General features: G+C 42.1%; 1 protein-coding gene across 2 annotated transcripts in view; it reads right to left on the bottom strand.

Annotated features, from left to right (window-relative positions):
• The window catches only part of ECPAS (Ecm29 proteasome adaptor and scaffold), a 230,229-nt gene that overhangs the window by 158,209 nt on the left and 46,650 nt on the right, over positions 1–25,370 (bottom strand). Inside the window, exons 11-15 of one of the 2 annotated variants that reach the window (XM_082267213.1) lie at positions 22,211–22,289; positions 18,712–18,761; positions 18,559–18,625; positions 15,522–15,557; positions 7,178–7,300 (exon numbers count right to left, since the gene is read on the bottom strand). In XM_082267213.1, the coding sequence (XP_082123339.1) occupies positions 7,178–7,300; positions 15,522–15,557; positions 18,559–18,625; positions 18,712–18,761; positions 22,211–22,289 (355 nt within the window). The remainder of the gene's footprint in view (positions 1–7,177; positions 7,301–15,521; positions 15,558–18,558; positions 18,626–18,711; positions 18,762–22,210; positions 22,290–25,370) is intronic. The other variant, XM_082267214.1, reaches the window with a different exon arrangement.

Genomic DNA, 25,370 nt, shown 5'->3' with positions numbered 1-25,370 from the left:
AAGTAATAAATGTTTTTTAGCCAGGCATGCACATATGCTTCTGCTTGCTAACAGACGATTATTGCTGTCCAAATATATGTTTGTCAGGTATCCTGTAAGACCCTGAATCTCAAAGTAATTAAAATGTGCATACGCTATTACCGCATCCTCTATGTCCGCCCGGGAGGCATTTGCTGCACTATTTGAGCAGAACTATTCTGATACAAACTGGTCCTGAAGAAGCACGCTGCGAAACGCGTAGACCCGTTGATCAGACATGACTCTGTAATAAGTCAAGTATCTCCTTACAGTCCTAACCACTTGTTCTTTTTAACATAGTTGGTCTAGAGACTGTTCAGTTACCATTTTTAGATTTTGTTTTTTCCTTTTGTGTTTTGTATATGTATACTGAGTGAGGATTGTCTTTTCTTCCCACTCTTTTAAAAAATTTTTGTAATAAAAATTATATTTTTTATCAATTGTGAGTCGCTTTGGTTCATTCTAAGTCCACGTTTTTTGTGAAATTATGGTTTGGTGCTTTCCAATCATATATTTCTAATTTTTTTCTCAATATTATTATTTGGATGATGGCACTTGTTGGGTAATTCATTTATTTTCCTAGTAGTTAGCCAAACTTTTTTTCTTTAATGTGAAAGATAATGTTGCTGTCAGGGAATCCCTGTGAGACGTCTGGGGCGTCGCCGTGCACAGGCTATTCCCAGAAGAATGACTAATGGGCGTGGTGCCAGACAGGCTATTTTAAGGAAGTTCATTCCCGTTTCCTGTGCTGACTGATCTTCAGCTGTTTCCTGTGACCTGATGATACCTGTATGCTTCCCTGTTGCTGACCTGGCTTGTTCTGAACTTGGACTTGGATTCTGCTTCTGCTTCTCTGCTAAACCTGACCCGGCTCCGTCCCTGACTTTGGCTCTGCTTACGATTTGGTACCCTGCTGCACCGCCTGTTGATGACCCTGGCTTTCCTACTACTCTGACTCTGTCTCTCAGAACTACCCGAGTGCTTGCCTGGCTATCTGCTGCACATGTTCCATACAGCATTGCATGTTCCAGTTTCCAGGATCCGGACAAGCAGCCTATCCTGATCCATCAACAACCACAGGCACTCGTGTCCCTCCTGGCCTTTGACACCCTCTGTCTCACCTTCAGTGGGGTCTAGGCCGGAGATATAAGAGAGGCCGACCTCATCAACTCAGACTCCTCCCAGGTACGTGACAGTATCAGTCAGCCAACTATGGAGTCTGAAAGGGAGGTCTCTCCACTGGAGAACGTTTGCCGATCGATCTCTGCACTATCCCACATGGTACAAAGCCTGCAAGGAAAATTGGATTGCATCGAAGATCAATTATCGGCCCGCAAAAATGACTCTTCTCTGACGGAGCCCAGCACATCCTGTGCGGCGGATTTCCACCCGGAACCTCGGGTTCCCATTCCTGAACGTTTTTCTGGAAATCGAAGAAAATTTCGGACTTTTCGTAATTCTTGTGAACTATACTTTTCCCTGTTGCCTCGAACCTTCTCTTCACAAGATACCAAGGTGGGGTTCATTATCTCGCTCCTTCGGGATGAGCCCCAATCCTGGGCTTTCCATCTTCGGGAACAACACGATCCAGCCTTGACAACCATGGACTCTTTTTTCTGCCATGTCCCAGCTATATGCAGATCCTTTTTGTCATCGGACTGCTGAATCAAAGCTTAGCAAGTTAAAGCAAGGCCTAAGGCCTGTGGAGGATTATGTGACAGATTTCCGTGTATGGAGTGCCGATACTCTGTGGAACCATTCGGCCCTCCATCATCAGTTCCGTCTTGGTTTGTCTGATGCCCTAAAGGATGAACTTGCCAGGGTGGGGGTACCAACGGCCTTAGAAGACCTGGTGAACCTTGTCATCCAGATTGACCGGAGGCTACGTGAGAGGCAAGCTGAAAGAACTAACAAGGCTCCTTTGGTCCGCCCGGAGTTTGGGGCTGATACTCCTCTCATTACCGTTAACCCCCCAGAGGTACCTCACTACCCTTCACGAAAGAGTTTCCAGAGATCCCCTCTGTCCACATCGGAACGTCTTCGACGCTATCGCTCCAATCTCTGCCTCTACTGTGGCGATGCCGGTCACCACATTCAGACTTGTCCTGTGAGGCCTTGCAGAACCTCCTCTAACTGGATTTCTATGATGCATCCACCCGGGACTAATCAAACACATCTCACCTTGCTTTGCCATCTGAAACTTCCTGAAAAGACTATCTCTGTTCCTGCTATTATAGACTCTGGGGCCTGTAGCTGTTTTGTGGATGTGACATTTGCAGCCCAACACAATCTACCTCTCTGTACCAAGAAACAAGGGTTTGTTGTTCACCTGGCTGATGGCTCTGGTATCAAGTCTGGTCCAGTGACACAAGAGACGGCTCCAATTTTCTGCTCTTCCTCCTCTGGTCATCAAGAATTCCTTTGCCTGGACGTTATAACATCACCCATGTTTCCTGTCATTCTTGGTATACCCTGGCTGAAGGCCCATAACCCTAGCATCAATTGGCTCACGGGTGAGATTTCCTTCTCTTCTCCCTACTGCCGGGCACACTGTGTTCCTGAGGAGTCTCTTACTGTTACCTCTCTCCTTGGTATCCACCCGGACCTCGAAGTCTTGAAACTGGTACCCACAGTTTACCACGAATACCTGGATGTTTTCAATAAAAAGAGCGCTGATTCTCTTCCTCCCCATCATACATACGATTGCCCCATTGAACTGTTGCCAGGGGCTGAAATACCTTTTGTCCGGATCTACCCTCTCTCTGAGCTCGAATTAGAGACTCTCCGTAACTACATTAATGAAAGCCTGGAAAAAGGATTCATCCGACCCTCCACTTCACCCGCAGGAGCGGGCATATTCTTTGTTGAGAAAAAGGACCATACCCTTAGGCCCTGTGTGGATTATCGCGATCTCAATAAGATAACTGTCAAGAATCGTTATCCTCTTCCCCTAATTCCCGAACTTTTCCAGAGGTTACGAGGGGCACAGGTGTTCTCCAAACTTGATTTGAGGGGTGCCTACAACCTAGTCAGAATTCGTGAAGGAGACGAATGGAAAACCGCGTTTCGAACGCGCTTTGGGCATTTCGAATATCTGGTCATGCCATTGGGTCTTTGTAATGCCCCAGCCACATTCCAACATCTTGTTAATGATATATTTCGGGACTATCTTGATTTGTTTATCATCGTATACTTGGATGATATCCTTGTATTTTCCAGTTCTCTCGACCTACACAGAAACCATGTAAAGAAGGTACTGGACAGACTTCGCCAACACCGTCTTTACGCAAAAGCGGAGAAATGTGAGTTCGAAAAACAGGTTATCCAATTTCTGGGACTCATTATCTCTGCGGATGGCATTGCTATGGACCCGCAAAAGGTATCTGCCGTACTGGAATGGCCTGCCCCCGAGGACAAGAAAGCAGTACAGCGCTTTGTGGGCTTCGCTAATTTTTACAGGAAGTTTATAAAGAACTTTTCTGGCATCATATCCCCCATCACACAGCTGACCAAACAGTTTACCCCATTCAAATGGACTCCAGAGGCTCAAGCCGCCTTTGAACTATTAAAGACTCTGTTTACTTCCGCTCCCATTTTAAAACACCCAGATCCCGCTTTAGCCTATGTACTTGAAGTGGATGCCTCTGAAAATGCGGTCGGGGCTATACTATCCCAACGACAAGGAGCCAAGTCCCTACTCTACCCTATTGCCTTTTTCTCCAGAAAATTAAGCTCCTCTGAGAGGAACTATGACGTAGGAGATCGTGAACTGTTAGCCATAAAGGCTGCCCTGGAGGAATGGCGCTACCTACTGGAGGGGGCTGCACACCCTATCCTTATTTTTACAGACCATAAGAACTTAGAATATTTAAGAACTGCGAAAAGATTAAGACCTCGACAGGCAAGATGGGCACTTTTCTTCTCTCGATTTGTGTTCCATATAACTTTTCGTCCGGGCTCTAAGAATTGCAAACCTGATGCCCTTTCTCGCATGTTTCCTGAACCAGCTCCACCTCCTGAACCTGACACCATTTTGCCAGCTAAGAATTTCCTACTCTTGCAAACAGACTTGATGTCACAGATCAAGGGGACAGTTGCAAACTCCCCACCTCCTCTGAACTTGCATCTCCAGCAGAGGGATGGACTTTATTTCCACAAGGAACAAATTTTTATTCCCGAACAACTGAGGGTCACCATTCTTAAGAAGTGTCATGATCATCTTCTGGCTGGACACTTTGGTATCCATAAAACCTCTGATTTGGTCTCCCGTTCCTTTTGGTGGCCAGATTGGTTAAAGGACTGTAAAAACTATGTCAGATCCTGCTCTGTGTGTCTCAGAAACAAGTCTGATCGGGCCAAGACCTGGGGCCTGCTGGAATCCCTCCCCGTACCTGAAAAACCATGGAGTATGATCTCTATGGACTTTATTGTGGAACTTCCTCCATCTGAAGGGTTTACAACTATCTTTGTCGTAGTTGATCGTCTTTCCAAGATGGCACACTTTATACCTCTGAAAGGAACTCCCTCTGCCTCCGAAACTGCCTCCACGTTTATCAAAGAAGTGGTGAGATTGCATGGCATTCCAGCCAGCATTGTCTCTGATCGTGGGGTGCAGTTCACTTCCAAGTTTTGGAAAGCTTTATGTGAAGCATTAAACATTGAACTTTGTTTGTCTTCTGCCTACCACCCACAAACAAACGGACAGACCGAGAGGACAAACCAAACTCTTGAACAATATTTAAGGTGCTTCTCTTCTTTTTCTCAAGACGACTGGGTGTTACTCCTCCCTTTAGCGGAATTTGCTTATAATAACTCCGTTCATTCCGCCACCAAGCAGTCTCCTTTCTATGCCAATTATGGATATCACCCCTCCTTCCTACCTGAGTTACCTATGGAATCTGCTGTACCAGCTGTACAAGAAAGACTAAATTTTCTTAATGCCAACAGTCAGCTTTAGCGGGAAACCATTTTGAAGGCACAGGCTGGTAATAAAAAAATTTTTGATAGAAGAAGGAGAGGGAATTTGAATTTAAAACCGGGGGATAAGGTCTGGCTATCTACAGCAAACCTGAGATTAAAGTGTCCCTCAAAAAAGCTTGGCCCAAGATACCTAGGTCCATTTTCTATCAGGAAGAAGATCAATTCTGTGGCTTTCGAATTAATCTTACCAGGTAATCTGAAGATCCATCCCGTGTTCCACGTTTCTTTACTGAAGTCAGCCGTTCCCAACCCCTTCCCAGATCGTGGATCTGAAGTTCCTGCTCCCCTTTTGATCGAAGGTAATGAAGAATTTGAGGTGGAGTCTATTCTGGACTGTAGAAGAAGGGGTGGTCGGACACAGCTTCTTATCAAGTGGAAGGGCTATGGCCCTGAGGATAATTCCTGGGAACCTGCTTCAAACGTCCATGCTCCTCGATTGTTACGAGCCTACCTTCTACAACATCCGGAAAAACGGTCTATGTTGGGCATCCGGAGGCTGCCCTTAAGGGGGGGGCAATGTCAGGGAATCCCTGTGAGACGTCTGGGGCGTCGCCATGCACAGGCTATTCCCAGAAGAATGACTAATGGGCGTGGTGCCAGACAGGCTATTTAAAGGAAGTTCATTCCTGTTTCCTGTGCTGACTGATCTTCAGCTGTTTCCTGTGACCTGATGATACCTGTATGCTTCCCTGTTGCTGACCTGGCTTGTTCTGAACTTGGACTTGGATTCTGCTTCTGCTTCTCTGCTAAACCTGACCCGGCTCCGTCCCTGACTTTGGCTCTGCTTACGATTTGGTACCCTGCTGCACCGCCTGTTGATGACCCTGGCTTTCCTACTACTCTGACTCTGTCTCTCAGAACTACCCGAGTGCTTGCCTGGCTATCTGCTGCACATGTTCCATACAGCATTGCATGTTCCAGTTTCCAGGATCCGGACAAGCAGCCTATCCTGATCCATCAACAACCACAGGCACTCGTGTCCCTCCTGGCCTTTGACACCCTCTGTCTCACCTTCAGTGGGGTCTAGGCCGGAGATATAAGAGAGGCCGACCTCGTCAACTCAGACTCCTCCCAGGTACGTGACAGTTGCGGAGTAAACAGATACCCAACATGTCATGCTTCAAAATTGCGCACGCTCGCAGAATAGCGACAAACATTGGTACTTAAAAATCCCCATAGGCGACACTTTAAAAATGTCTACAGGTTACCAGTTTAGAATTACAGAGGAGGTCTAAGGCTCAAATTATTGCGCTTACTCGAACGATCGCAGCAATACCTCACACCGTTTACATATGTGGGAGCAACTTGCGTATGTGTTCGCTTCTGCGCACAAACTAATGAGGACAGGGCGCTTTAAGTTTGTTTTTTAATATTTTTTTTTATCTTTTATTTATACACTTTTTAAAAAAAAAAAAAAAAAAAAAAACATTTTTGATCACTTTTATTCCTATTACAAGGAATGTAAACATCCCTTGTAGAAATAAGCATTACATGACCTCTTTAATGTGAGAACTGGGGTCAAAAAGACCTCAGATCTCACATCTACACTAAAAAATAAATAAAATAAAATGGGCTCTTTAAATCGGTTGCTAGGAAGCGACATATGGCATTGCTCCGGTCCTCCAAGGCCATAGAGTAGAGTGAGGGCCATCTTGCCCTCACTCGACTTCTTGCCTGAGGGGAAAGCAGACCACATCGTTTTCCCCGCTACCGGCGGGTCCGGTAAGTGGGGGAAAAGACCAGGAAGTGGCGTGATCCTGCGGCGAATCCATCGCCGGGACAACCCTTACCTTAAAGTGGGCCGCCCGCAGTTTAAAAAAATACCGGGGTTAAGGCAGCTGCTGTCATAACCCCGGTATTTAACGTCAAAGTACCGACGTAAAAATGGGTCGGGCGGTCCGGAAGTGGTTAAAACAAACAAAACTATGGCCCTCCAGTTGTTCAGGAGCTACAATTCCCATCATGCCTAGTCATGTCTGTGAATGTTTTTCAATGCCTCTTGGGATGTGTAGTTCTGCAACAGCTGGAGGGCCATAGTTTGAGGATCCCTGGTTTAAAGGATTAGATTTTAAACACTGACAGTTTATTTGTATTATCCTCAAAATTACTGCCTGAACTTGACCGAAGACAGCTATGTAACATATAAACTGCAGAAGAAGGCTTGACAATGGGCCCTTACCTTCACCAAATATGATCCAACCAGTGCTTCCATTAGAGTTAGCTGAGCACCTTCCAAATTTGAATAAGCTCCAACCATCATAGATAGGGCCTCCTGTATTGAAAGCCTCACATCCATTTCCTCCTACAAATTGTAAATTAAACAGTTGCAGTTTTTAAACAAATGCATAAATAAGAGGACTGAAAAACAATATCAGGATCAATTCCAGTCAAACAGTAAGACAACCGACAGCTTTACAGTCAATCATAACCAGTTAGTAGAACAACATGAAGCACTACAATAAAATCGAATTTAGTTTTCACAGACCAGTTTTGTTGCAAATCCATTCAAATCTTTTCCACTGCACACAGAGATACATGCAATCAACACATGTGTAAAACAAAAATGACAAACATACTTAAAAAATACTAATCCAATAAAAAATAAAATTATTCTTTAATAGGGCAACATGTAAAACAAAGCATTGATAATATTTTCTTACGAAATCAAGTGCCCTTGTGGCAGGTCAGTCAGCCTTCCTCTGGCCCTAATGTTTTTTAAATGTGGATAGGAGATTATACTGATAGGCCCCTTTCAAACAGGCAGTCCACAAGCCAGTTTTTTTAGGAGAACCTGATTGAACGATTCATTGCCTTCTATGGAGTTGCTGGTGTCAACAGTCATAAATCTGTTCACACCCGCCGACATCCCATCTGATCCTGTCTGCTATAAATAGATGGATGGGGATCTATTACCAATCCGCTATAAACAGGCGGGTGGGGATCCGTTCCCCCATTCCGTCAATCAGATCACATGGCTGTCGGGTGTAAGTTGACAGGTGGCCCATTTAAATCAGACCACTCATAGAGGTCAGCTGGCTGTATCTGTGTCCCCTCTGCATAGGTGGACATGGACAAGCCATCCGCCTGCCCAGTGGGAATTAGCAGACAGATCCCCGCCGAGTTGGGGAGGCCAGGGTCCACCCCATGTGAAAAGGGGCCTAAGCCTGTCTGGATGTATTTGGATCTCTGTATTTTGGAAAATGTAGAAAAAAGGAGTTTATATACATATTAATAACAAAAAAATAAGTGAAGAAATCACAGAGAAAGAGGAGAGGGACTTGTGTCCTGTATGGTTCTCCGAGAAAAGGAATTTACAGGTATGTTAAAATTCCTAATCGCTTACTTGTACAGTACAGGACACAGGAGTTGGTTCTTAGGTCATGGGACATCCTCAAACAATAAAATCTAGGGATGGGGGGGAACCTGTCAAGTTGGAGCAACAGGCCCACCAGAAGAAAAAGATGGGTCAACTGACCTGCAGTGTGGTAACGTTCTGCTCTCATGTAGGCATAAATGGGAGGGAGATATTGGTACAATACCTCACTGTTATATGGGAGAAAATACTACAAGTGATTCCGCTTATCTCACTATTCCCCTCCCATAGTCTAATACAACTGTTTATTCTCCATAGAGCTTATCAAACACCAAAATACTAATCCCATATTATTGAGACAATAAACAATATTATGGCTATCTCCTTAAAGTGGTTGTAAAGGCAGAAGGTTTTTTTTATCTTAATGCATTCTGAGATCCATGTAGATTCAGCAATGTTGCACGAGAGACTCGGCTGTCCGGGATTCCCCTCCTCATTGGCCAAGACAGCAGTGCAGCGCCATTGGCTCCCTTTAAAAGTCGATCCACTCACCTGTGTTTTGGACAACTTTTATTCCTCCTCACTAGATGAACTCCTCACTAGATCCCTGGCGGTTTCAAGATCCCCATTTATTGCATGCAGGCTATAGGCTTTTAAGCGAGTTTCTGCAATACGACTGTGGAACTATGCAACCTTTCACTGTTTGTTATATGACCTGCAGTTGTAAATTATGTAATTTGGCTTTTTTTTTTTTGTTTTTTTTTTGGGGCATTCTGTGCACTTGTACCTATATTGCAAAAAAAAAAAATAATACAAATAAGATATGATGTTAAAAAAGAGAGTTAGGCGTTTTTGTGAAGCTGCAGCATGAGAAATGGGGGCAATTACTAGGATGGGTTTCCCAAAAGTCACACTATGAGAACTACATCACATGATAGATTACAGAGGAGCGCGATCTACATACCCCCCAAGAAAGAGCGGCATTCAACCTATAGGTCTGAATGTGCCAAAATGGTGAATATCACGGAGTCAAAGATGCTGGGAGATCTCTAAATGTGTCTGGAGAGCAGTCACGCAATTAAAGATGTTTGGGGAGAGACAGGCAAGCACCAAGGTACCTAACAGACCGCATGTAGAGGAGAAACAAAAACACAAAGAGGTTGGTACTAAGGAGGGGCAATGTTACCTTCTCCAGTACTAGTTTGACTGAAGAAGTTGGTGCCAGGACCAGTTCTTTTGAGGAGGCCAGTGAGCGTATCAGCATTTGGGCCTATAGTTCAAAGACTGGACTCGGGAACTTTTCAAGAAAAAATGTCTCCAAGGCACCCAAGAACATGAAAGCTCAAGGTTTGATTAAAGGGTCTAATATTATAGCACCACAAGGTATGGCGAGTTCAGCAATGTAGAGAAAACAGAGTGTTAATAAATGAGATAAAAAAAAAAAAAGAAAAACATCAAAATGTGGTTGCCATTAAGGTTAGAGGTTCTCTCTTGAGAGATATACTGGTAGGTCTTAGAAACCAATCAGGTAGAAACCAAACTAAGTAACAAGTTTATAGGAGACCAGCCAAGAGATTGCTTACAGAAGTAATTCGAAAGAATGTTTTTGTGTACCGCTCTGAAGGATAGAGGGAAATAAAGGGCCTTTGTTCTAAGGCAGAGCAATTGTTAAGATGCCCTTCCTTAAAAACATAAATCAGGCATTTTAAAGATTAATTTGGGCAGGAAGACACACCAAAATCAACCTCTAGATCATGGTTGTCCAACCTTTTGGCTTCTCTGGGCCACATTGAGTGTAGAGAAATTTTCTCGGGCCGCATATAAAATATATACTATTAGTTAAAGTATATAAGTAATAAAACGCAGCCGCGCCCTTCCCGTGCTGCCGCGCCCCCCCCAGCACTAATTTTACACAACTAGTGGATGATCCCCTCCAAGGCTGCCTCTGTGGCCATGCCCCCGACTCGACTTCCTTCCTCCCCAGCAAAAAAAAAAAAATTGTCAGGGGGCAGTGGGCCGTATTGCCTGTGGTTCCGGGCCACATGCGGCCCCCGGGCAGCAGGTTGGACATGCCTGCTCTAGATCTTCTTTAACTGAAATGTATTGAATTTTACAATAGTAAGAAAAGTAGAACCATCAAAATGCTGACAAAAGGCATCAATACACATTGAACACATAATCCTCCCTAAATTTAAAAAAAACGTATGTGGAAACCATTATTGAGAGGTAAGTAACAGTTTGTAATGTGAATCAGTGATATTCACCCGCGCCAGGGACCGCCTGTGTAGGTTGAATATAAATAAAAAATCATAGATATGACTAAAGTGATAACAAAACTTGTGAGCAGCCGCTAGGCCCCCTCCTGCTACAGAAACTAGTTTGATAGAAAAATAGGGGAGAGCGGTGAAAGACACCTACTCCCCACGGGTCTACTCTTGCTAGCCAATAAATAGAATATGAGTGAAAAAAAGCCTTGGATAACTCCTATGGTACAAAATGGATAGGAATAGAATGTGTTTTAATTTGGCAGTGGATGGTGAGTTAGTCTCATAAATAATAAGAAAATATATATTATATTTTAAAGATGTGAGTTATCCCACAATAAATGAATACAGGCATACCCCGCTTTAAGTACACTCACTTTAAGTACACTCGCGAGTAAGGACACAGCTTGTTCAGCTTGGCATGACACTACTCCCGGTTTTTAACATTGGCGTCTATAGAAAATCTTGGTCAGCTTGACATGGCACTGCTCCCAAACCATAAGTGACAGGGATACCAAACTTAGGGAGCATTGAGAGGGGACCCAGGACTACAACATATCCTGTTTGTGGCTGGCCAGCTTGCCTAGGTAATCTACTATGCCATAGTCCTGGATCCCCTTAATATGCTCCCCAAGCTTGGTGTCCTTGTCACATGGTTTGGGAGCAATGCCATGTCAAGCTGACCAAGATTTCCTATGGAGCTAGTGTATTTACATGCACTGAGAAATGAAAAGGTATTGCGTCACTTTAAGTACATTTTCGTTTTACATACATGCTCTGGTCCCATTGTGTACTGTACTTAAAAGTGGGATATGCCTGTAATGTGCACAATAGTGGAATATCTGATGATTAACAGTGAATGAAAACATAAAAAAAACCTTTTGTATATGTATTGAAACATCAGGTACAATTAAGAAGGTATGTATGTGTACTGTATGTGTACCCTAGAAGGGTTGTAATAAACAATGACACAAAACTGTGCAATATACCAAGATGCAAAAATAAATTGAAAAAATGTGATACAAATGTGATGGTGATATAATGTTGTACAAAGTGGGGTAGTCCAATGACTATTAAGTCCAAAAGGATTTGGATTTCCACCAAGGATGATCAAATAATGTGCGAGTGAGGAAAAGAAGGCTGAACTGCTATCTCATGCAGGGAGCGGAGGCCATGGTCACCATGAGTGCTCAGGGGATATGGGAAAACTCACCAGATACCGTGGAATGCCGAGCAAACAGCAAGCGTGCGTTCCACTTATTACTTCTGCCCCCCGGTCACGTAGCAAGTAGAAAGTGGAACGCACCCTGGCTGTTTGCTCAGTATACACTTTATGGGTGTATATACACCTTTCCCCGCGGTTTACTTGTACTGTGCCATTTTCTCTATATTCTTTTTTATGGAATTTTTTATGATTGTATGGGATTTTTAAAAAAACTTTTTTTCAATAAACCTTTTGCAATGGAGTTCACTATGAGGATATTGTATTCCTTTCCCTTGTATATCCATATCTGCTGAGTTCTCTGGGGCATAACGAAAAAGGAGAGGAGTCACGGATAAATTCCCTGGTGGAGGAGACCACCCAAGTCTGGTTGATCCCCTTTGTCATAAGACAAGAGAGAATCCACGGTATCTGGTGAGTTTTCCCATATCCCCCGAGCACTCCTGGGGACCCTGGCCTCCACTCCCTACATTAGATAGCAGTTCAGCTTTCTTTTCCTGGGACTCATACATTTGATCATCCTTGGTGGAAATCCAAATCCTTTTGGACTGGAGTCATTGGACTATCCCACTTTGTACAGCAGTATAATATCACCATCACATTTGTTCCATTTTTTTTTGCATCTTTGTTGGTATATTGCAAAGTTTCGTGTCATTGTTTATTACAACCCTTCTAGGGTACACATATGTAGCACTACTCCCATGGGAGCTGCTGGGTATGGGTTACCATTAGCAACAACAAGAAGTTTAGCATGTTTAAAGTGATTTTGGCTCTGTCGGGAAACAGTCCAGTTTTTATTTATAATTTGGATAGGAGAAGGGAATGAGTGGGATACTCCAACTTTATACACAATTGGCTGGGACGACTTGAAAACACTGAGTAACGCTGAATAATGCTAGCCATGGTTAGGCCGCTGCTTCAATTTTGCCCTTAGCTGTGAAGTAGAATTAAGTGAGCTTCCTGAGGTAAACTATATCCTGAGGTAAACTGTACTGTACTGCAGAACAAACTTCAGGGCCCTTCTAGGCACCCCCTTTGTTCCTATACTTCAGGGTCAACTACACGGCACCCTCTTTACTGTTACACTTCCAGTGTGAGCTAGCTCCTTGATCCCCTGACTTCTCTGGAGTGGTCCCCTCTCTTAGGCAGACCCTTAGGCAAACCTCCTGGTACTCACGATACCGTTTTTCCCAAAAGTCTCTGCCAGCAGCTCCACACCTGGTTCACTAGGTTGACTGCCTGAACCACCTTCATCACACCTGCAGGAGGATTGACAGCCGTCCACCTCCTCCTGGGACATTGCTCCTGCCAAAAGACGCCCTGTCACATGTCCCCTCCGTATTTATGGGCAATCCCAGGATGCATTGCAGCAATGCACTCCCACTGGGACTGCCATAAAACACGATATGTCACTGGCTGGGTTTCCTCCACTATCCAATAAGCTCCCTCATTGGATGCAGTGGGGACACTCCCTCAGACTCAGTGAAACACACCTGGAAACACATGACAGGCAAACTAATAGATCAGAACTCCCCTGATAAGCAGCAGGAGCAATTCGATGTTTTTTTCTAGCACCTATCTAGGAGGGTGCTACACATACGTACCTTCTTAATTGCACCTGATGTTTCAATACATGTATAAAAGGGTTTTTTTTTACGTTTTCTTTCACTTTTGATCATCAGCTATTCCACTATTGTGTACAACTTTTTCATTCATTGCGGGATAGCGCACATCTTTTAAATATAATATACATTTTCTTATTATTTATGAGACTAACTCACCATCCACTGCCAAAATTAAAACACATTATATTCCTATCCATTTTGTACTATAGGAGTCATCCGAGGCTGTTTTTCACTCATATTTTGTTTTTTGGCTAGCAAGTTGCCAAATTAAAACACATTCTATTCCTATCCATTTTGTACCATAGGAGTTATCCAAGGCTTTTTTTCACTCATTCTTTTTATTGGCTAGCAAGCGCAGACCCATGGGGGTATGCGTTTTTCACCTCCATCCCCTATTTTTCTATCAAACAGTTTGTAATGTTAAATGCGAACTTTAACAGAAAATGCCAAAGAGACAACTTCAAGGCAATCGAGTCAGTGTCATGCTTACCAATGCCCTGGCATCCTAATCCCTGGCATCCTAACAATTATGTAACCCAAATAGAACAACCTCCAATCTTACAACCTTCGACTGTTCACTAAGGTGAATTCCCTCTTTTAATATTTTTCTGCAGAACAATGATAATAATAAAACATGTATATGCAAAAGTCAACAGAATAATAGAACTTACATGGAGAAAAAAATGTCATAGTGGAGAGTGATAGGCTGTATCAATATAGATGAAATCCCTCGAATACCTCCGGTCATACTCCACTTTTGAGGCAGCATCAAAGACTTACCTTTTGAGGGTCCTGAACTCTGCACATTTCTGCAAATGCATTCTTATTCTTCACGCATTCTCAAAAATAAAATCTTTCACTCACTGGACAAACCCTCTGGACCGATTACTGAGAAAAACTAATCCTAAGCATGCCATCTCTTAGACATATACTTGTTACAGATTACATATTTATTGACTATGCCCAGGGATCCACAGGCCTCTCTGAATGGGCCAGCCAATAGTCTACACTATTAACAGATACTCAACACTTTTAATAGGGCATGGAGCACAATAACTGCCTCTACTTACTGGGAAATGATGCCATCAACTTTCACAAAGCAAATGATTATACAAAACTTTGCCTTGACCTCCTGGTTTACTATCACAACTCTTTCTAATGACCCAAACACCTTTAGCCTCCTCTGGATTGGTTTTCTATGCATTCCCTTTTTGTATGCTCGATGCAGCTGGTTGGCCACTGTTTTTTTTTTTGTGGTTTTACGTGAAAGTGTCCCTTTTGTACTTACTGCTGTATTCCGCTATATTCTTCCCACCTTTCTGGTTTCCATACTGGAATGCTACTACTCATGCAATTTGTTTAATTGCCAAATTATTTTTCAAGAAAAAAAAAAAACCCATCAAGTCTGCCAGCCGTTGAGTAATAGAAAAAGCTCCAAATGCACCAGGATCCTGCCTCCATAGCAGTGGATATTTATTTTCCCGATCTCAGCTATACTTTTCAACCTGCAGCTACTGGTCATTACTACTGCTGGGCAGTAGTAAAGCCTGATGCTATAAGCCGAGTGCTTTACTTATAGTCACAATTCCTGATGCAACACTGCAGGAAGCAAGACAAAGAGTGAGTGGCTCAATGCAAAAGTTAAAGTTTTTCCCTGAGCACTGATGCAAAGTTTTTTCTGAGCAACAATGCAAAGTATTTTCCTGCATGTCAAAGCAACTTTTTACTGTGCACCACTGCAAAATTTAAAAGGTTTGCACTAAACACCAATACAAGTTAGAATTGTGTGTTCTCTCTGAGCACCAGTGCAAATGTCGTGTTTTTAGAACTCCGTCATGTTGATATTTAGTATGCAATTCGGTGTTACATTTTATTAGTGTTTGTTATATTTACATTATTATGATTGCTATAACTACAACTGTTGACACTAATATTTTGTAACCTGTAGAGGTGAAAGTGATTTCAGGTGTTCCCTGAGAGCTGAACGTGTTTCCAAGGGTGAAAACTGCTGATCCAGACAGACAATCAAACATGCATACTTAAAATTCATTTCACAATCAATTTCCATTCACCCAAGTCCAGCCCATGCATATAGCTACCATGTTTGTAGAATAGTGAACACTACCATCCAGAATCTAGAGAATAAATATCATGTAAAACACATAATGCGAGACACCCCACATTCCATGTGACACCTTTAATAGCAAATTAAAAATAGGATAAACCTATGTGCTGACCATCAACCAGATGTAATAGGCGGACCAGAGAAATATATAATATGGTATATAGAGTAAAAAAATTATAAATAGAAATATAATGTACTGTGAAAGATGGGGCCCGGTGATAGGCAGCCAATTCCTAGCAGTGTCTCCACATACAAACGGAAAAATGAAAAATATATAAAACCGGCGCTCAATCAACCCCAATAAATAATGGAATCATAAAAATAATTATACATAATACATCTAAAATTAATAACTAAGCAGAGTAGCAGCAAAATCAATAAAATATAAGTGATGTGGTGATGTGCACAGTGACAATAGTGCCAATTAAAACCACAATAAACATCAACAAATAAAAGGATGAGAGCAAATAAATGAAAATAAATATCATAAATAACTGAATATAAATGCTGAATAATAACAGAGAACTGTGGTAAAGTGCACAGTGCATAAATAATATAACCACGAATGGTAATAGTGATAAAAATTAACTGAGGAAATGAATGATGAAAGTGCACTATAAAGTGCACTGTGCTAGAAGAAAAACAGATCCAATAGAGAATGGTCTGATCACAGTAGCGGTGATAATAGTGCACAATATAAACATATTCAGTGATAAAAAGTGCCAAAAGATGAATAAAAATAGAAAACCCCCCCAAAAAAACAAAAAAAAAAAAAAAAATATTTTTTGGGTAAAATAGTAAAAAATCAAAAAATGAATGGAGATAAAAAACGTCGTAAAATGTTCATAAATTCATCAAGAAAAAAGTTCATAAGAAAAAGGTGCTGGTGAAGAGATATTACCAGATGTGCGGGAAACTAGTAGCAATGTGGTGGGGAGCATAAATCCATAAATGAGTGAAATGGCCGCTCACCTCCAAAACACTCTTAAAGCGGAGTTCCACCCTGGATTTTTTTTTTTTTTTTTTTTTTTTAATACCCCCGGGACAGTCAGGGCTAGTGCATTCCACAATGGCTAGCCTCTGATCTGTCCCGGGTTGCACTTACCTGTTAGGACAAATACTTACCTTGTACGTCTTGTCCAGCGCTGCCATCTCAGATGTGGGCAGCTTGAAGCCAGCGCGTCCTCTTCGGCGTCTTCTTCCGCCTTCTTTGGTCCCACGATGCTCTGCGCCCGCCCCGACGTCACTTCCGGGTCGCGCGCGTCATCCCTCCACAGCTTCTGGGCATGCCCAGAAGCTGTTTAGAAGGGGATGACGCGCGCGACCCGGAACTGACGTCGGGGCCGGTGCAGGCGCAATGATTCCTGGGAGCTATGACATCCAGCTCCCAGGAATCATTGCAGAGCCAGGAAGTGACGACGGGCCGCGGCCGAGGAAGGAGGAAGAAGGAAGTAAGGTAAGTATATTTTCTTCGCAACGAGGTAAGTAAAAAAAAAAAAAATATGCGATTATCCATTTCTTTTTCAGGTGACCCGGAGCGAGAAGATGGAGGTAAGTATAAAAATAGGGTGGAACTCCACTTTAATGAGCGTTTGTACCAATAAGTAGGTAACAGGGTCTCCAATAGGAGGTCCAGTGATGGTCCCTTTAAGGCAAGCTCTTTTTGATCCTTTGGAAAACCAGCTTCAAGCATCAAGGGGGAATATCCTGGGTAGGGTTTGAGACTCAAACCACAAATGAAAGGGAGCACTTCATAGTGTAGTAATGTTTAAAGCATTTATTTGACAACATAAAAAGTAGTAAACTCACACTTTATCAGTGGTATAACAGCATATATGTAGCATGAAAGTAGCGTGGCAGCGGTCAGGCAATGAGATCCAGGGACTTCCGGTCTTCGGCCGAGACCGGAAGTCCCTGGATTACCATTACCATTTGTGGTTATATTATTTATGCACTTTTATGCACTGTGCATTTTACCACAGTTCTCTGTTATTATTCAGCATTTATATTTAGTTATTTATGATATTTATTTTCATTTATGTGTTCTCATCCTTTTATTTGTTGAGGTTTATTGTGGTTTTAATTGGCACTATTGTCACTGTGCACATCACCACATCACTTATATTTTATTGATTTTGCTGCTACTATGCTTAGTTATTCATTTTAGATGTATTATGTATATTTATTTTTATGATTCCATTATTTATTGGGGTTGATTTAGCGCCGGTTCTATATATTTTTCATTTAATAGCAAATTACTGTAAAAAATTGCCAAAATTATTTTTCATCAAACATTTTGCAAGTTGGGTGTTAACATTGTTACTGTATTTACACCGTATAGATTTTTTTGGGTTTTGACATTAAATCTAGGTATTTATCCACATTGACATTTTTTAATGGCCGAAACACACTCTTGCTTTGCAGTTTATCAACATGTGCGTTACCACAATGCATGTTGCATGCGTTAGCTTGTTGCAGTGCCAATCATTTTAGTGGCACTCCAACGCACTAACATAGCACAGCTCCGTTGTGCATGCATTGTAGACTACCACAGTGCAATGATATTGGAGGGACAAGAATGAACTTTATGCTGGCAAACTACATTTTTGTCACACATGACCTCTACCTTGGACCTCCTAGGTTAACACATAGGGATTGACCAGTCACACCTATTGTAGTCTATTCAGATATAACCGCACTGGGTGCATTTCTGATTGAAAGTCATTATATCAGTATTGACCTTTAGCTACACCGTAGATGAGATCTAAGATGGCATCTATAGGCAGAATGGTGAGTACCCTTTGTATTTGTAAGTGAAAACATATTTAGCTCATGTTCAGTTGAATAATCAAAATCGGAGACAATCCATAGGATTTCATAGCATAATCAAGGTCATGAATCTCTGAGAAACATTTTCATTAACTCAAACATTAAAAGCTTTTCATAATGCCCATACTGGTGCCCATACATCCTCCTCCTCACTGGCTGAGAAGCACACATCGGTTACTTACCTTTCGCATGGCTTCAAAGAACTGCTGCACTAAAGCCAGGTCCTTGGTGAAAAGCTGGGGCATTCGACTACAAGGAGGAAAAAAGCAATAATCAATATATGCTTTACTTCAAAAATCTGTCAATATAAAATCTCTCTATTTGAAGGAACATACCTAGAGAGTTTACCAACACTGCTATAAGCCATTGACAGCAACTTTGGATCCTAAAAATAATAAAATGGTGTTATGATGTAAATCAAATACAGGAAGAAAATAGAATTTCTTACCACGATAAAGTCCTGCAGGAGCTCAATGCATTTTCTGTCTAAAGACTGAGACTTAAAATTACAGGTTTATTTTCATCATAAAAAACATGTAGGGGTTCTTCCACCTTTTGTTCTATCTACCATGCCCCCAGAGAGACCTCAAATACACCAAAGATACACCAAAGACCTGGTCCCCACTGCCAGGCTTTCTGCTGCACCAGGAAGTGTTTAAATCCACTTGACACGACCCTCCTATTTATCTCTATGGAATCTGTAGTGACATCTGCGCACTGCCACACAAGTGTTCCCCATGGAAGAAGGATGTAAATTCAGAGGGGAGTGGTTCCATGCTGCATCCTATGTGAAGAACTATTACCTAGGAGGAGGTGCAATTTTTCACCTCACAGGTTTCAGAGATATTAAAAGCCTATGCACATGCACTGGAGTTAGTCATCCTAGCCCACTGGTACGGCACCAGAAATGTAATCGCAGCTTAGTGTACATTGTTGAGGGGACTGCGAGAGAAACATTGCTATCAATTCCTGCCCGCTTGTAATATTTGTAAAGGTATTATAAACCATCCTACCTGCACTTTGTGTTTTTTACCATAAGATGTGCACAGCACAGGATAATGTATGCCTTCTGTCTGTAGTGTGAGAACTGCATTTTCCTGTGAAGAAACTATCCCACAATCCCTGGGTGTTTCAGTCTAGTGCTCTGCAGGTGAGAGCAATCTACACTTTAATTAGATCTGCCAGCCACAAACAGGCAACGCATTCAAAGAGCCAGAGAGAGCTCACTGATGCAGCTTAAAAAGGAGAAGTATGGTCAAAGCTTTTTTGGCCATACTTCTCCTGTGGATCACAGGACTGCAGTTCGTTCTGTACTCCTGTGACCTATTTTCAGCCAACAGTGGAAGAAGGCCCGCTGTCAGCTCACTTAGCCGGTCCAGGCTTGGGAAAGACCCTGACCATACGTTCCATATCCGGCAAGAAGCCTAGACCGGCACTTGGCTCAGCCTCTCAGTGATCCGCTGAGAGCCTGAGCTAACCCCTCAACAACCCAGCACTCCATTGCGCACTGGAGGGAGAGCAGAGAGCCGCTGAATGACAGTCATGGCTCTCTTCTCAGAGCGGAGGGGGGAGAACTGAGTGATTAGCAGTGTTTGAATACTCAGTTATCACTACAAAGCCAGAAGGGGACAGATGCAGCATCAGATCAATGCTGCATCCACCTAGGAGGGTATAAATTTTTTTTTTTTTCAATAATATTAGCACTCCCACATTTTGATGTGACAAAGAGTGAATACCAATGCATGCACTGGATGCTGTGTCCTGGAACAAGTTGTCTTGTTCCTTATGGACAGGCTAGCTGTAGCAAACCATGGACACAGGGGAATTGATCAGCCATGACACTACAAAAGTCAGCCATAACATCTGAGCCCATCTCTACAAAAGGTAAGGCAAACAAACAGCACAGGGAATATAATTACACCACTACCAAAACCAGTGTACAGAGTCTTTTAATTTGACTTTAGTTCTGCTTTAACACTAACAGAGTTGCTTGCAATGGTCAGCTTTTATTCCTTTGTGTAAAATCTTTATACCAAAAGGGTGAAAAAAAAAAAAACTTGCTGTAGCTGCTTAAAAGAGAAGCATAAACATGCTTCTCTTTTGGGTAACAGGAGTACACTAAGGCTTTCCATACAGGATTAATTTTCTTTTGTACAACCAGCAAGTTGAACAAAAGAAAGTTAATTGATTCCCCATCCACACATTTGCGGTGGATGTGTGAATCCCTCCCACACAGCTATTGTTTTCTGACAGCAGGGAGACTTCTCTAATACCAGAATACACACATCGGCACCACTGCCTATACCCTACAGCACTGATTCAGCAAAAGTTTTCTAACAGGCTGGTTGTTCAGAAGTTGATCGCGAGACCGATTTCTGTACAACCAGCCTGCATATAGATGGATCGTAATTTGTCCTTTTTCTTAACAGGCAAAATTTTGATCCATCTATTACCAGGTTTACTTTTGCTCTCCTGTGACCCAGAATCAACTGACAGCAGTCTAAACCCCACTATCGGCTAACATCACAGAGCCGTTTCAGGCTTTAGAAGGATCCCGACTTATCCCTAGCCTAGCGCTCTTAGGACAGCTCTCAGCTCCTCGTTGTCAGAGAACCATGATCATATGATTGCTCAGTCCTCAAGCTTTCAGGGACAGCTGGAGCACCAGACTGATACTACAGCATAAAGGGGAGTATGTATATGTATATTTTATTCCCGTGCTTCTTTAAAAAGGATTAGCTGGAGTTTAGAGGTTTTTTTTAATTTTCATTTAATTTTTTTTTTCTTTTTAAGTGTAACAACTAAAGGTACCACCCAATCACCTAAAATAGCTCCTCCCCCCCCTCAAAAAAAAAAAAAAAAATATGATTCTCACCCCCACATACACAAACCAGTGGCGGCTGGTGCATCTCAGACAGACCACACCATACCCACCAGCCTGCACACCTTAACCCCCTCCCCGGCTCACTCACCGTCAACATGTGGAGGGCAGGCAGGCAGCAGCAGCGGCTTCTCCTCAGTCTCCTCCCTCCTCCTCCTTGGCCAATGGCATGGCTTCTCCTTTCGGCCAATCGGGAAATGGGTCTCAGGACCCGCTTCCTGATTGGCCAGGAGGAGAATCAGTGTGACAATAGCGAATATTTGTTCCCTATTGTCACACAACTGGGTGGGCTCAGGGAGCAGTGTTCTGCACCCCGAGCCCACCCTTTTTTGAAGTCTATTAGAGTCTCTGGCTCTAATCACGTGCTTCAAAAACTTAAAAAAAAAAAAAAAAAAAAAAAAAAAAAAACCCTGCATGCATGTAAATTAGGGGGCCGGACGCATGGATGGCGGGGGGGCGGCGCCCCCAATGGATAGGCTGCCACTGACACAAATGTAAATGCTTACATCAGAGGGAGCCTACGCAAAAAGTAGATTGCAATACAAACACTCTATCGCCAAGTACTTCAGAGTAAACTCAATAATTCTAGACACATTATTCACGGTTAACTCTAAACTGATTACCTGAAGAGACTTTTAAACACTGGTAACTATTCAAATTACATTGGTCATTACTCCTATGCAGTTAAGAAAAAAGAACACTGGAGTATTGATATTGTTTTTCAGCCTTACACTTCATAAACGTGCAGTCACACTAACAAAGCCTGCAATGTTAATCTATCCAGAGGACTTACAGATAGCTCCGGAATCTTAATATAAAGCCTCATTACATCCCACAATACCAAATGGATTAATACTGCCTGACAACTGACTTATTTATTTTTTGTGATTATTGGTAAACTATAATAAAATAAACACACATATTAACTGAATGCTACATAAAAAATACTTTACCTCTTTATACTCATTGATCAGCTTTGTGAGCCCATTCAGAAGCATAGGACCCAGAGGTTTTATTTTGTTATCAGGGCACCTGTAGAACAACAAAATGATGTCACACATGAAAAATATGCAGTCCCTAAAGCTGCCACAAATGAACATTAATCTTTTGATTCTCAATATGCTTTACATAAAGTCATCATTAACATTCGTGATCAGTATATTAAAGCTCTAAACTAAAACAATGGCAAGCAACTTGCTGTTTATTGCAAGTCTTTTTCACTCAAGGAATGTAGGTTTAGTCTTTGAAGACTGTATGGTTTTTCTAAAGCCCCTTTCATTGTGCCGGGAACATGCAGACCTTTTATAGAGTATACGACAAAGTAAACCCTTCTAGCGTTTTATGTGATGACCCTTGAACTGTAATAATGGCATGTGATCTGCATGTTTTTGTAAGCCTTGTGCTTTAAAAAGAGTTTACAGCCAGATATCAGGACAACTGATGGTTCCTGTAGCCTGTTTGATGTGCTGGGAATATACAAGCTGTGTGTGGATCTTGCAGTTGCTAGTTGCATATTGTACTCTATGATGAAAGTGCAAGCTGGGAAAAGACGCTTGTTGCTATGCAGCTATATTTTTACAAAAACTTATGAGGTGATTTTTTCCTTTTTTTTTTTTAATAAAGAATCTCAATGGGTGCTAATAAACATAAATTCAGTCATTCTGTTGTTGGTGAACATTTCAGTTTACTATATAGTCAGATCAGTTACAAAATTAATTCTGGCTGTGACTGTTTTGTTGCTAGGAAAATAAAAGAAGACTTAAATCAGCATATTCCTTTCTCTGCTATTTAGTGAGACAATGATAGCTGAAAAGCATGCAAGTGACTGTAAAAATACAGATTGTCATTTCCTAGCTATTTCTCTGAAATGTAAAAAAAAAATCCCAGTGGTAATATTCAATATTTAGAAGGACTGATAGAATAATTTGTCGCCAGGATCACCTCAAATGAATAGTTTGCTGTCCCCCTGGTGCCAGGGTTTGGCATGTGGTGGACCGAGTTGATAAATTAGTGGGAGAGGCTGGGCATGACCCAGGTGTCTTGGTCCATGTTGGAACCAATGACAAAACACATAGAAGGTGGGGGCTCCTTAAGAACCAATTCAAAGAACTAGGCTGCAAATTAAAAGGGAAGGATCTCCAAGGTGATATTCTCCAAAATATTGCCTGTACAATGTGCAACACAGGAAAGACGGGGAGATTAGAGCACTTAATGTATGGCTAAAGACCTGGTGTAAGGAGAGATTTGGGTTTTTAGAGCACTGGGCTGACTTTAAATTCAGGTTCAACCTTTATGCTAAAGATGGTTTGCACCTAAATGGAAGGGGGTCTGCTGTGCTGGGGAGAGAGGTTTATAGGAAGGGTAGAGGGGTATTTTCACTCGGATTGAGGGAGGAGGGTGAATTAGATTATATAGGGGCAGACAGGACAGACAGGGATCAGCCCCTACTGGTGGGTGGAATGGGGAAAGAGGAGGAGGACTATGGCAGGTGATATGAAGGTTCCCATGTTACAAACAAGCATTGGGCATGGTACTATTATGACTAAAATAAAAAATATGCAAAATGAGTATACAAAATGTGAAAATGAATTAAAGTGTTTGTTCACCAATGCCAGAGGTCTGCCAAGTAAAATAGGTGAGTTTGAAGCTCTGGTGCACGAGGAGAAATATGATGCAATTGGTATTGCTGAATCTTGGCTTCATTCTTCACGTCTGGGCTATTAATATTCCTGTCTATGGTCTCTTTTGGAATAACAGGGTAAAACGGAGGAGTGGTGGTTTCTGTCTTTGTGTGAGACGTGATCTCGAAGCGAGAGTGAAAGAGGAGCTAGTTTATGGAGAGTGTGACGAGTCTGAAGCATTATGGGTGGAACTGTACATCGGTGTGTGTACTGCAAAGGTTACCACTGGAGTTTGTTATCGACTTTCAAGTGTGGGGGAGGTGAAGACTTAGCTCTGTGCACAGATAGAAATGGCTGCAAGGGCTGGGACAGTGATAATAGGGGATTTTAACAGCCCGGAAATTGACTAGAGTAATGGCACTGCGGAACAGTTAAAGAGCAAAAACTTATAAACCTATTACAAGACAATTTTATGGTCCAGTTTAATCAAGGCCCCAACTAGGAATGATGTTCTGCTGGACCTAGAATTCTCAAACCATGCAGATCTTATCACCAGTGTTCTTTTATAAGAACATCTGAGTAGCAGTGACCATAACATGATTTCCTTTAAATTTAACCTGTAAACAACACGCACATATGGGAAAAATAAAAATACAACTTTAAGAGAGCAAATATTCCAAGGATGAGGGCTGCTCTCCAAGACTAAAGGCCCGTACACACGATAAGAAAATCGGAAGTAAAATTTAGCCCGACTAATGATCTGCCGATTTTCGGATTGTTAGTATAGTGCTTTCGACAGCCAATTACAAATTTTCGGATGACAAAAAGTGGATGTGCACGCTATAAAATTTTTATCATATGTGAACACAACGTCCGATTTTCGTTTAATTACTACAGTTTTTGTCCAAAAAAAAAATCATAAGAGCAAGACTAGGCATGCTCGGAAACTAATGAATACATACAAAACAATTCAACACATGACATCACTTCTGAAGTTGAATCCTGTCGTACAAGAATTTTTGTATGAAAGTAACCTCTACATTTTCTATATGAGAGTAGAATGCAAAAAAAAAAAAAAAACTAAAGAAAATTAGTCCAATAATCTGAGTGTGTGTACGAGGCTTTAGACTGGAAGGGAATATTGGCATAGATGAAAACCAAACAGAAATGGGAATTCTTCAAAAAGACTGTATGCGAACTCACTGCAAAGTATATTTACCATTTAGGTCAGGAACCGGAAGTGGCGTGATCTTACTCCACTAGCCTCCAAATAAGGTCACGCCAATTCCGGTTCCCAACCCACATCGAAATCTAGGCTTGGCACGCACGCTGGCTCCATTGTACGGAGCAGCAGTTACACAGGCTTATATGGATAGCTGGACAGACTGTGTCTGGCCGAGGGAACTTTTAAATGCAAGTGTAATAAATCTTTATGATTAGTTTAAATAAAGCAGACGGGATATTGCGCAATGATGGCTTTTGCTTAATTACA

This window comes from Pelophylax lessonae (genome assembly GCF_965119305.1).
Source record: "Pelophylax lessonae genome assembly, chromosome: 1".
NCBI classification, from domain to species: domain Eukaryota; kingdom Metazoa; phylum Chordata; class Amphibia; order Anura; family Ranidae; genus Pelophylax; species Pelophylax lessonae.
Note: the sequence above shows the minus strand (reverse complement) of the source record. Positions and strands in the feature narration are given on the sequence as shown.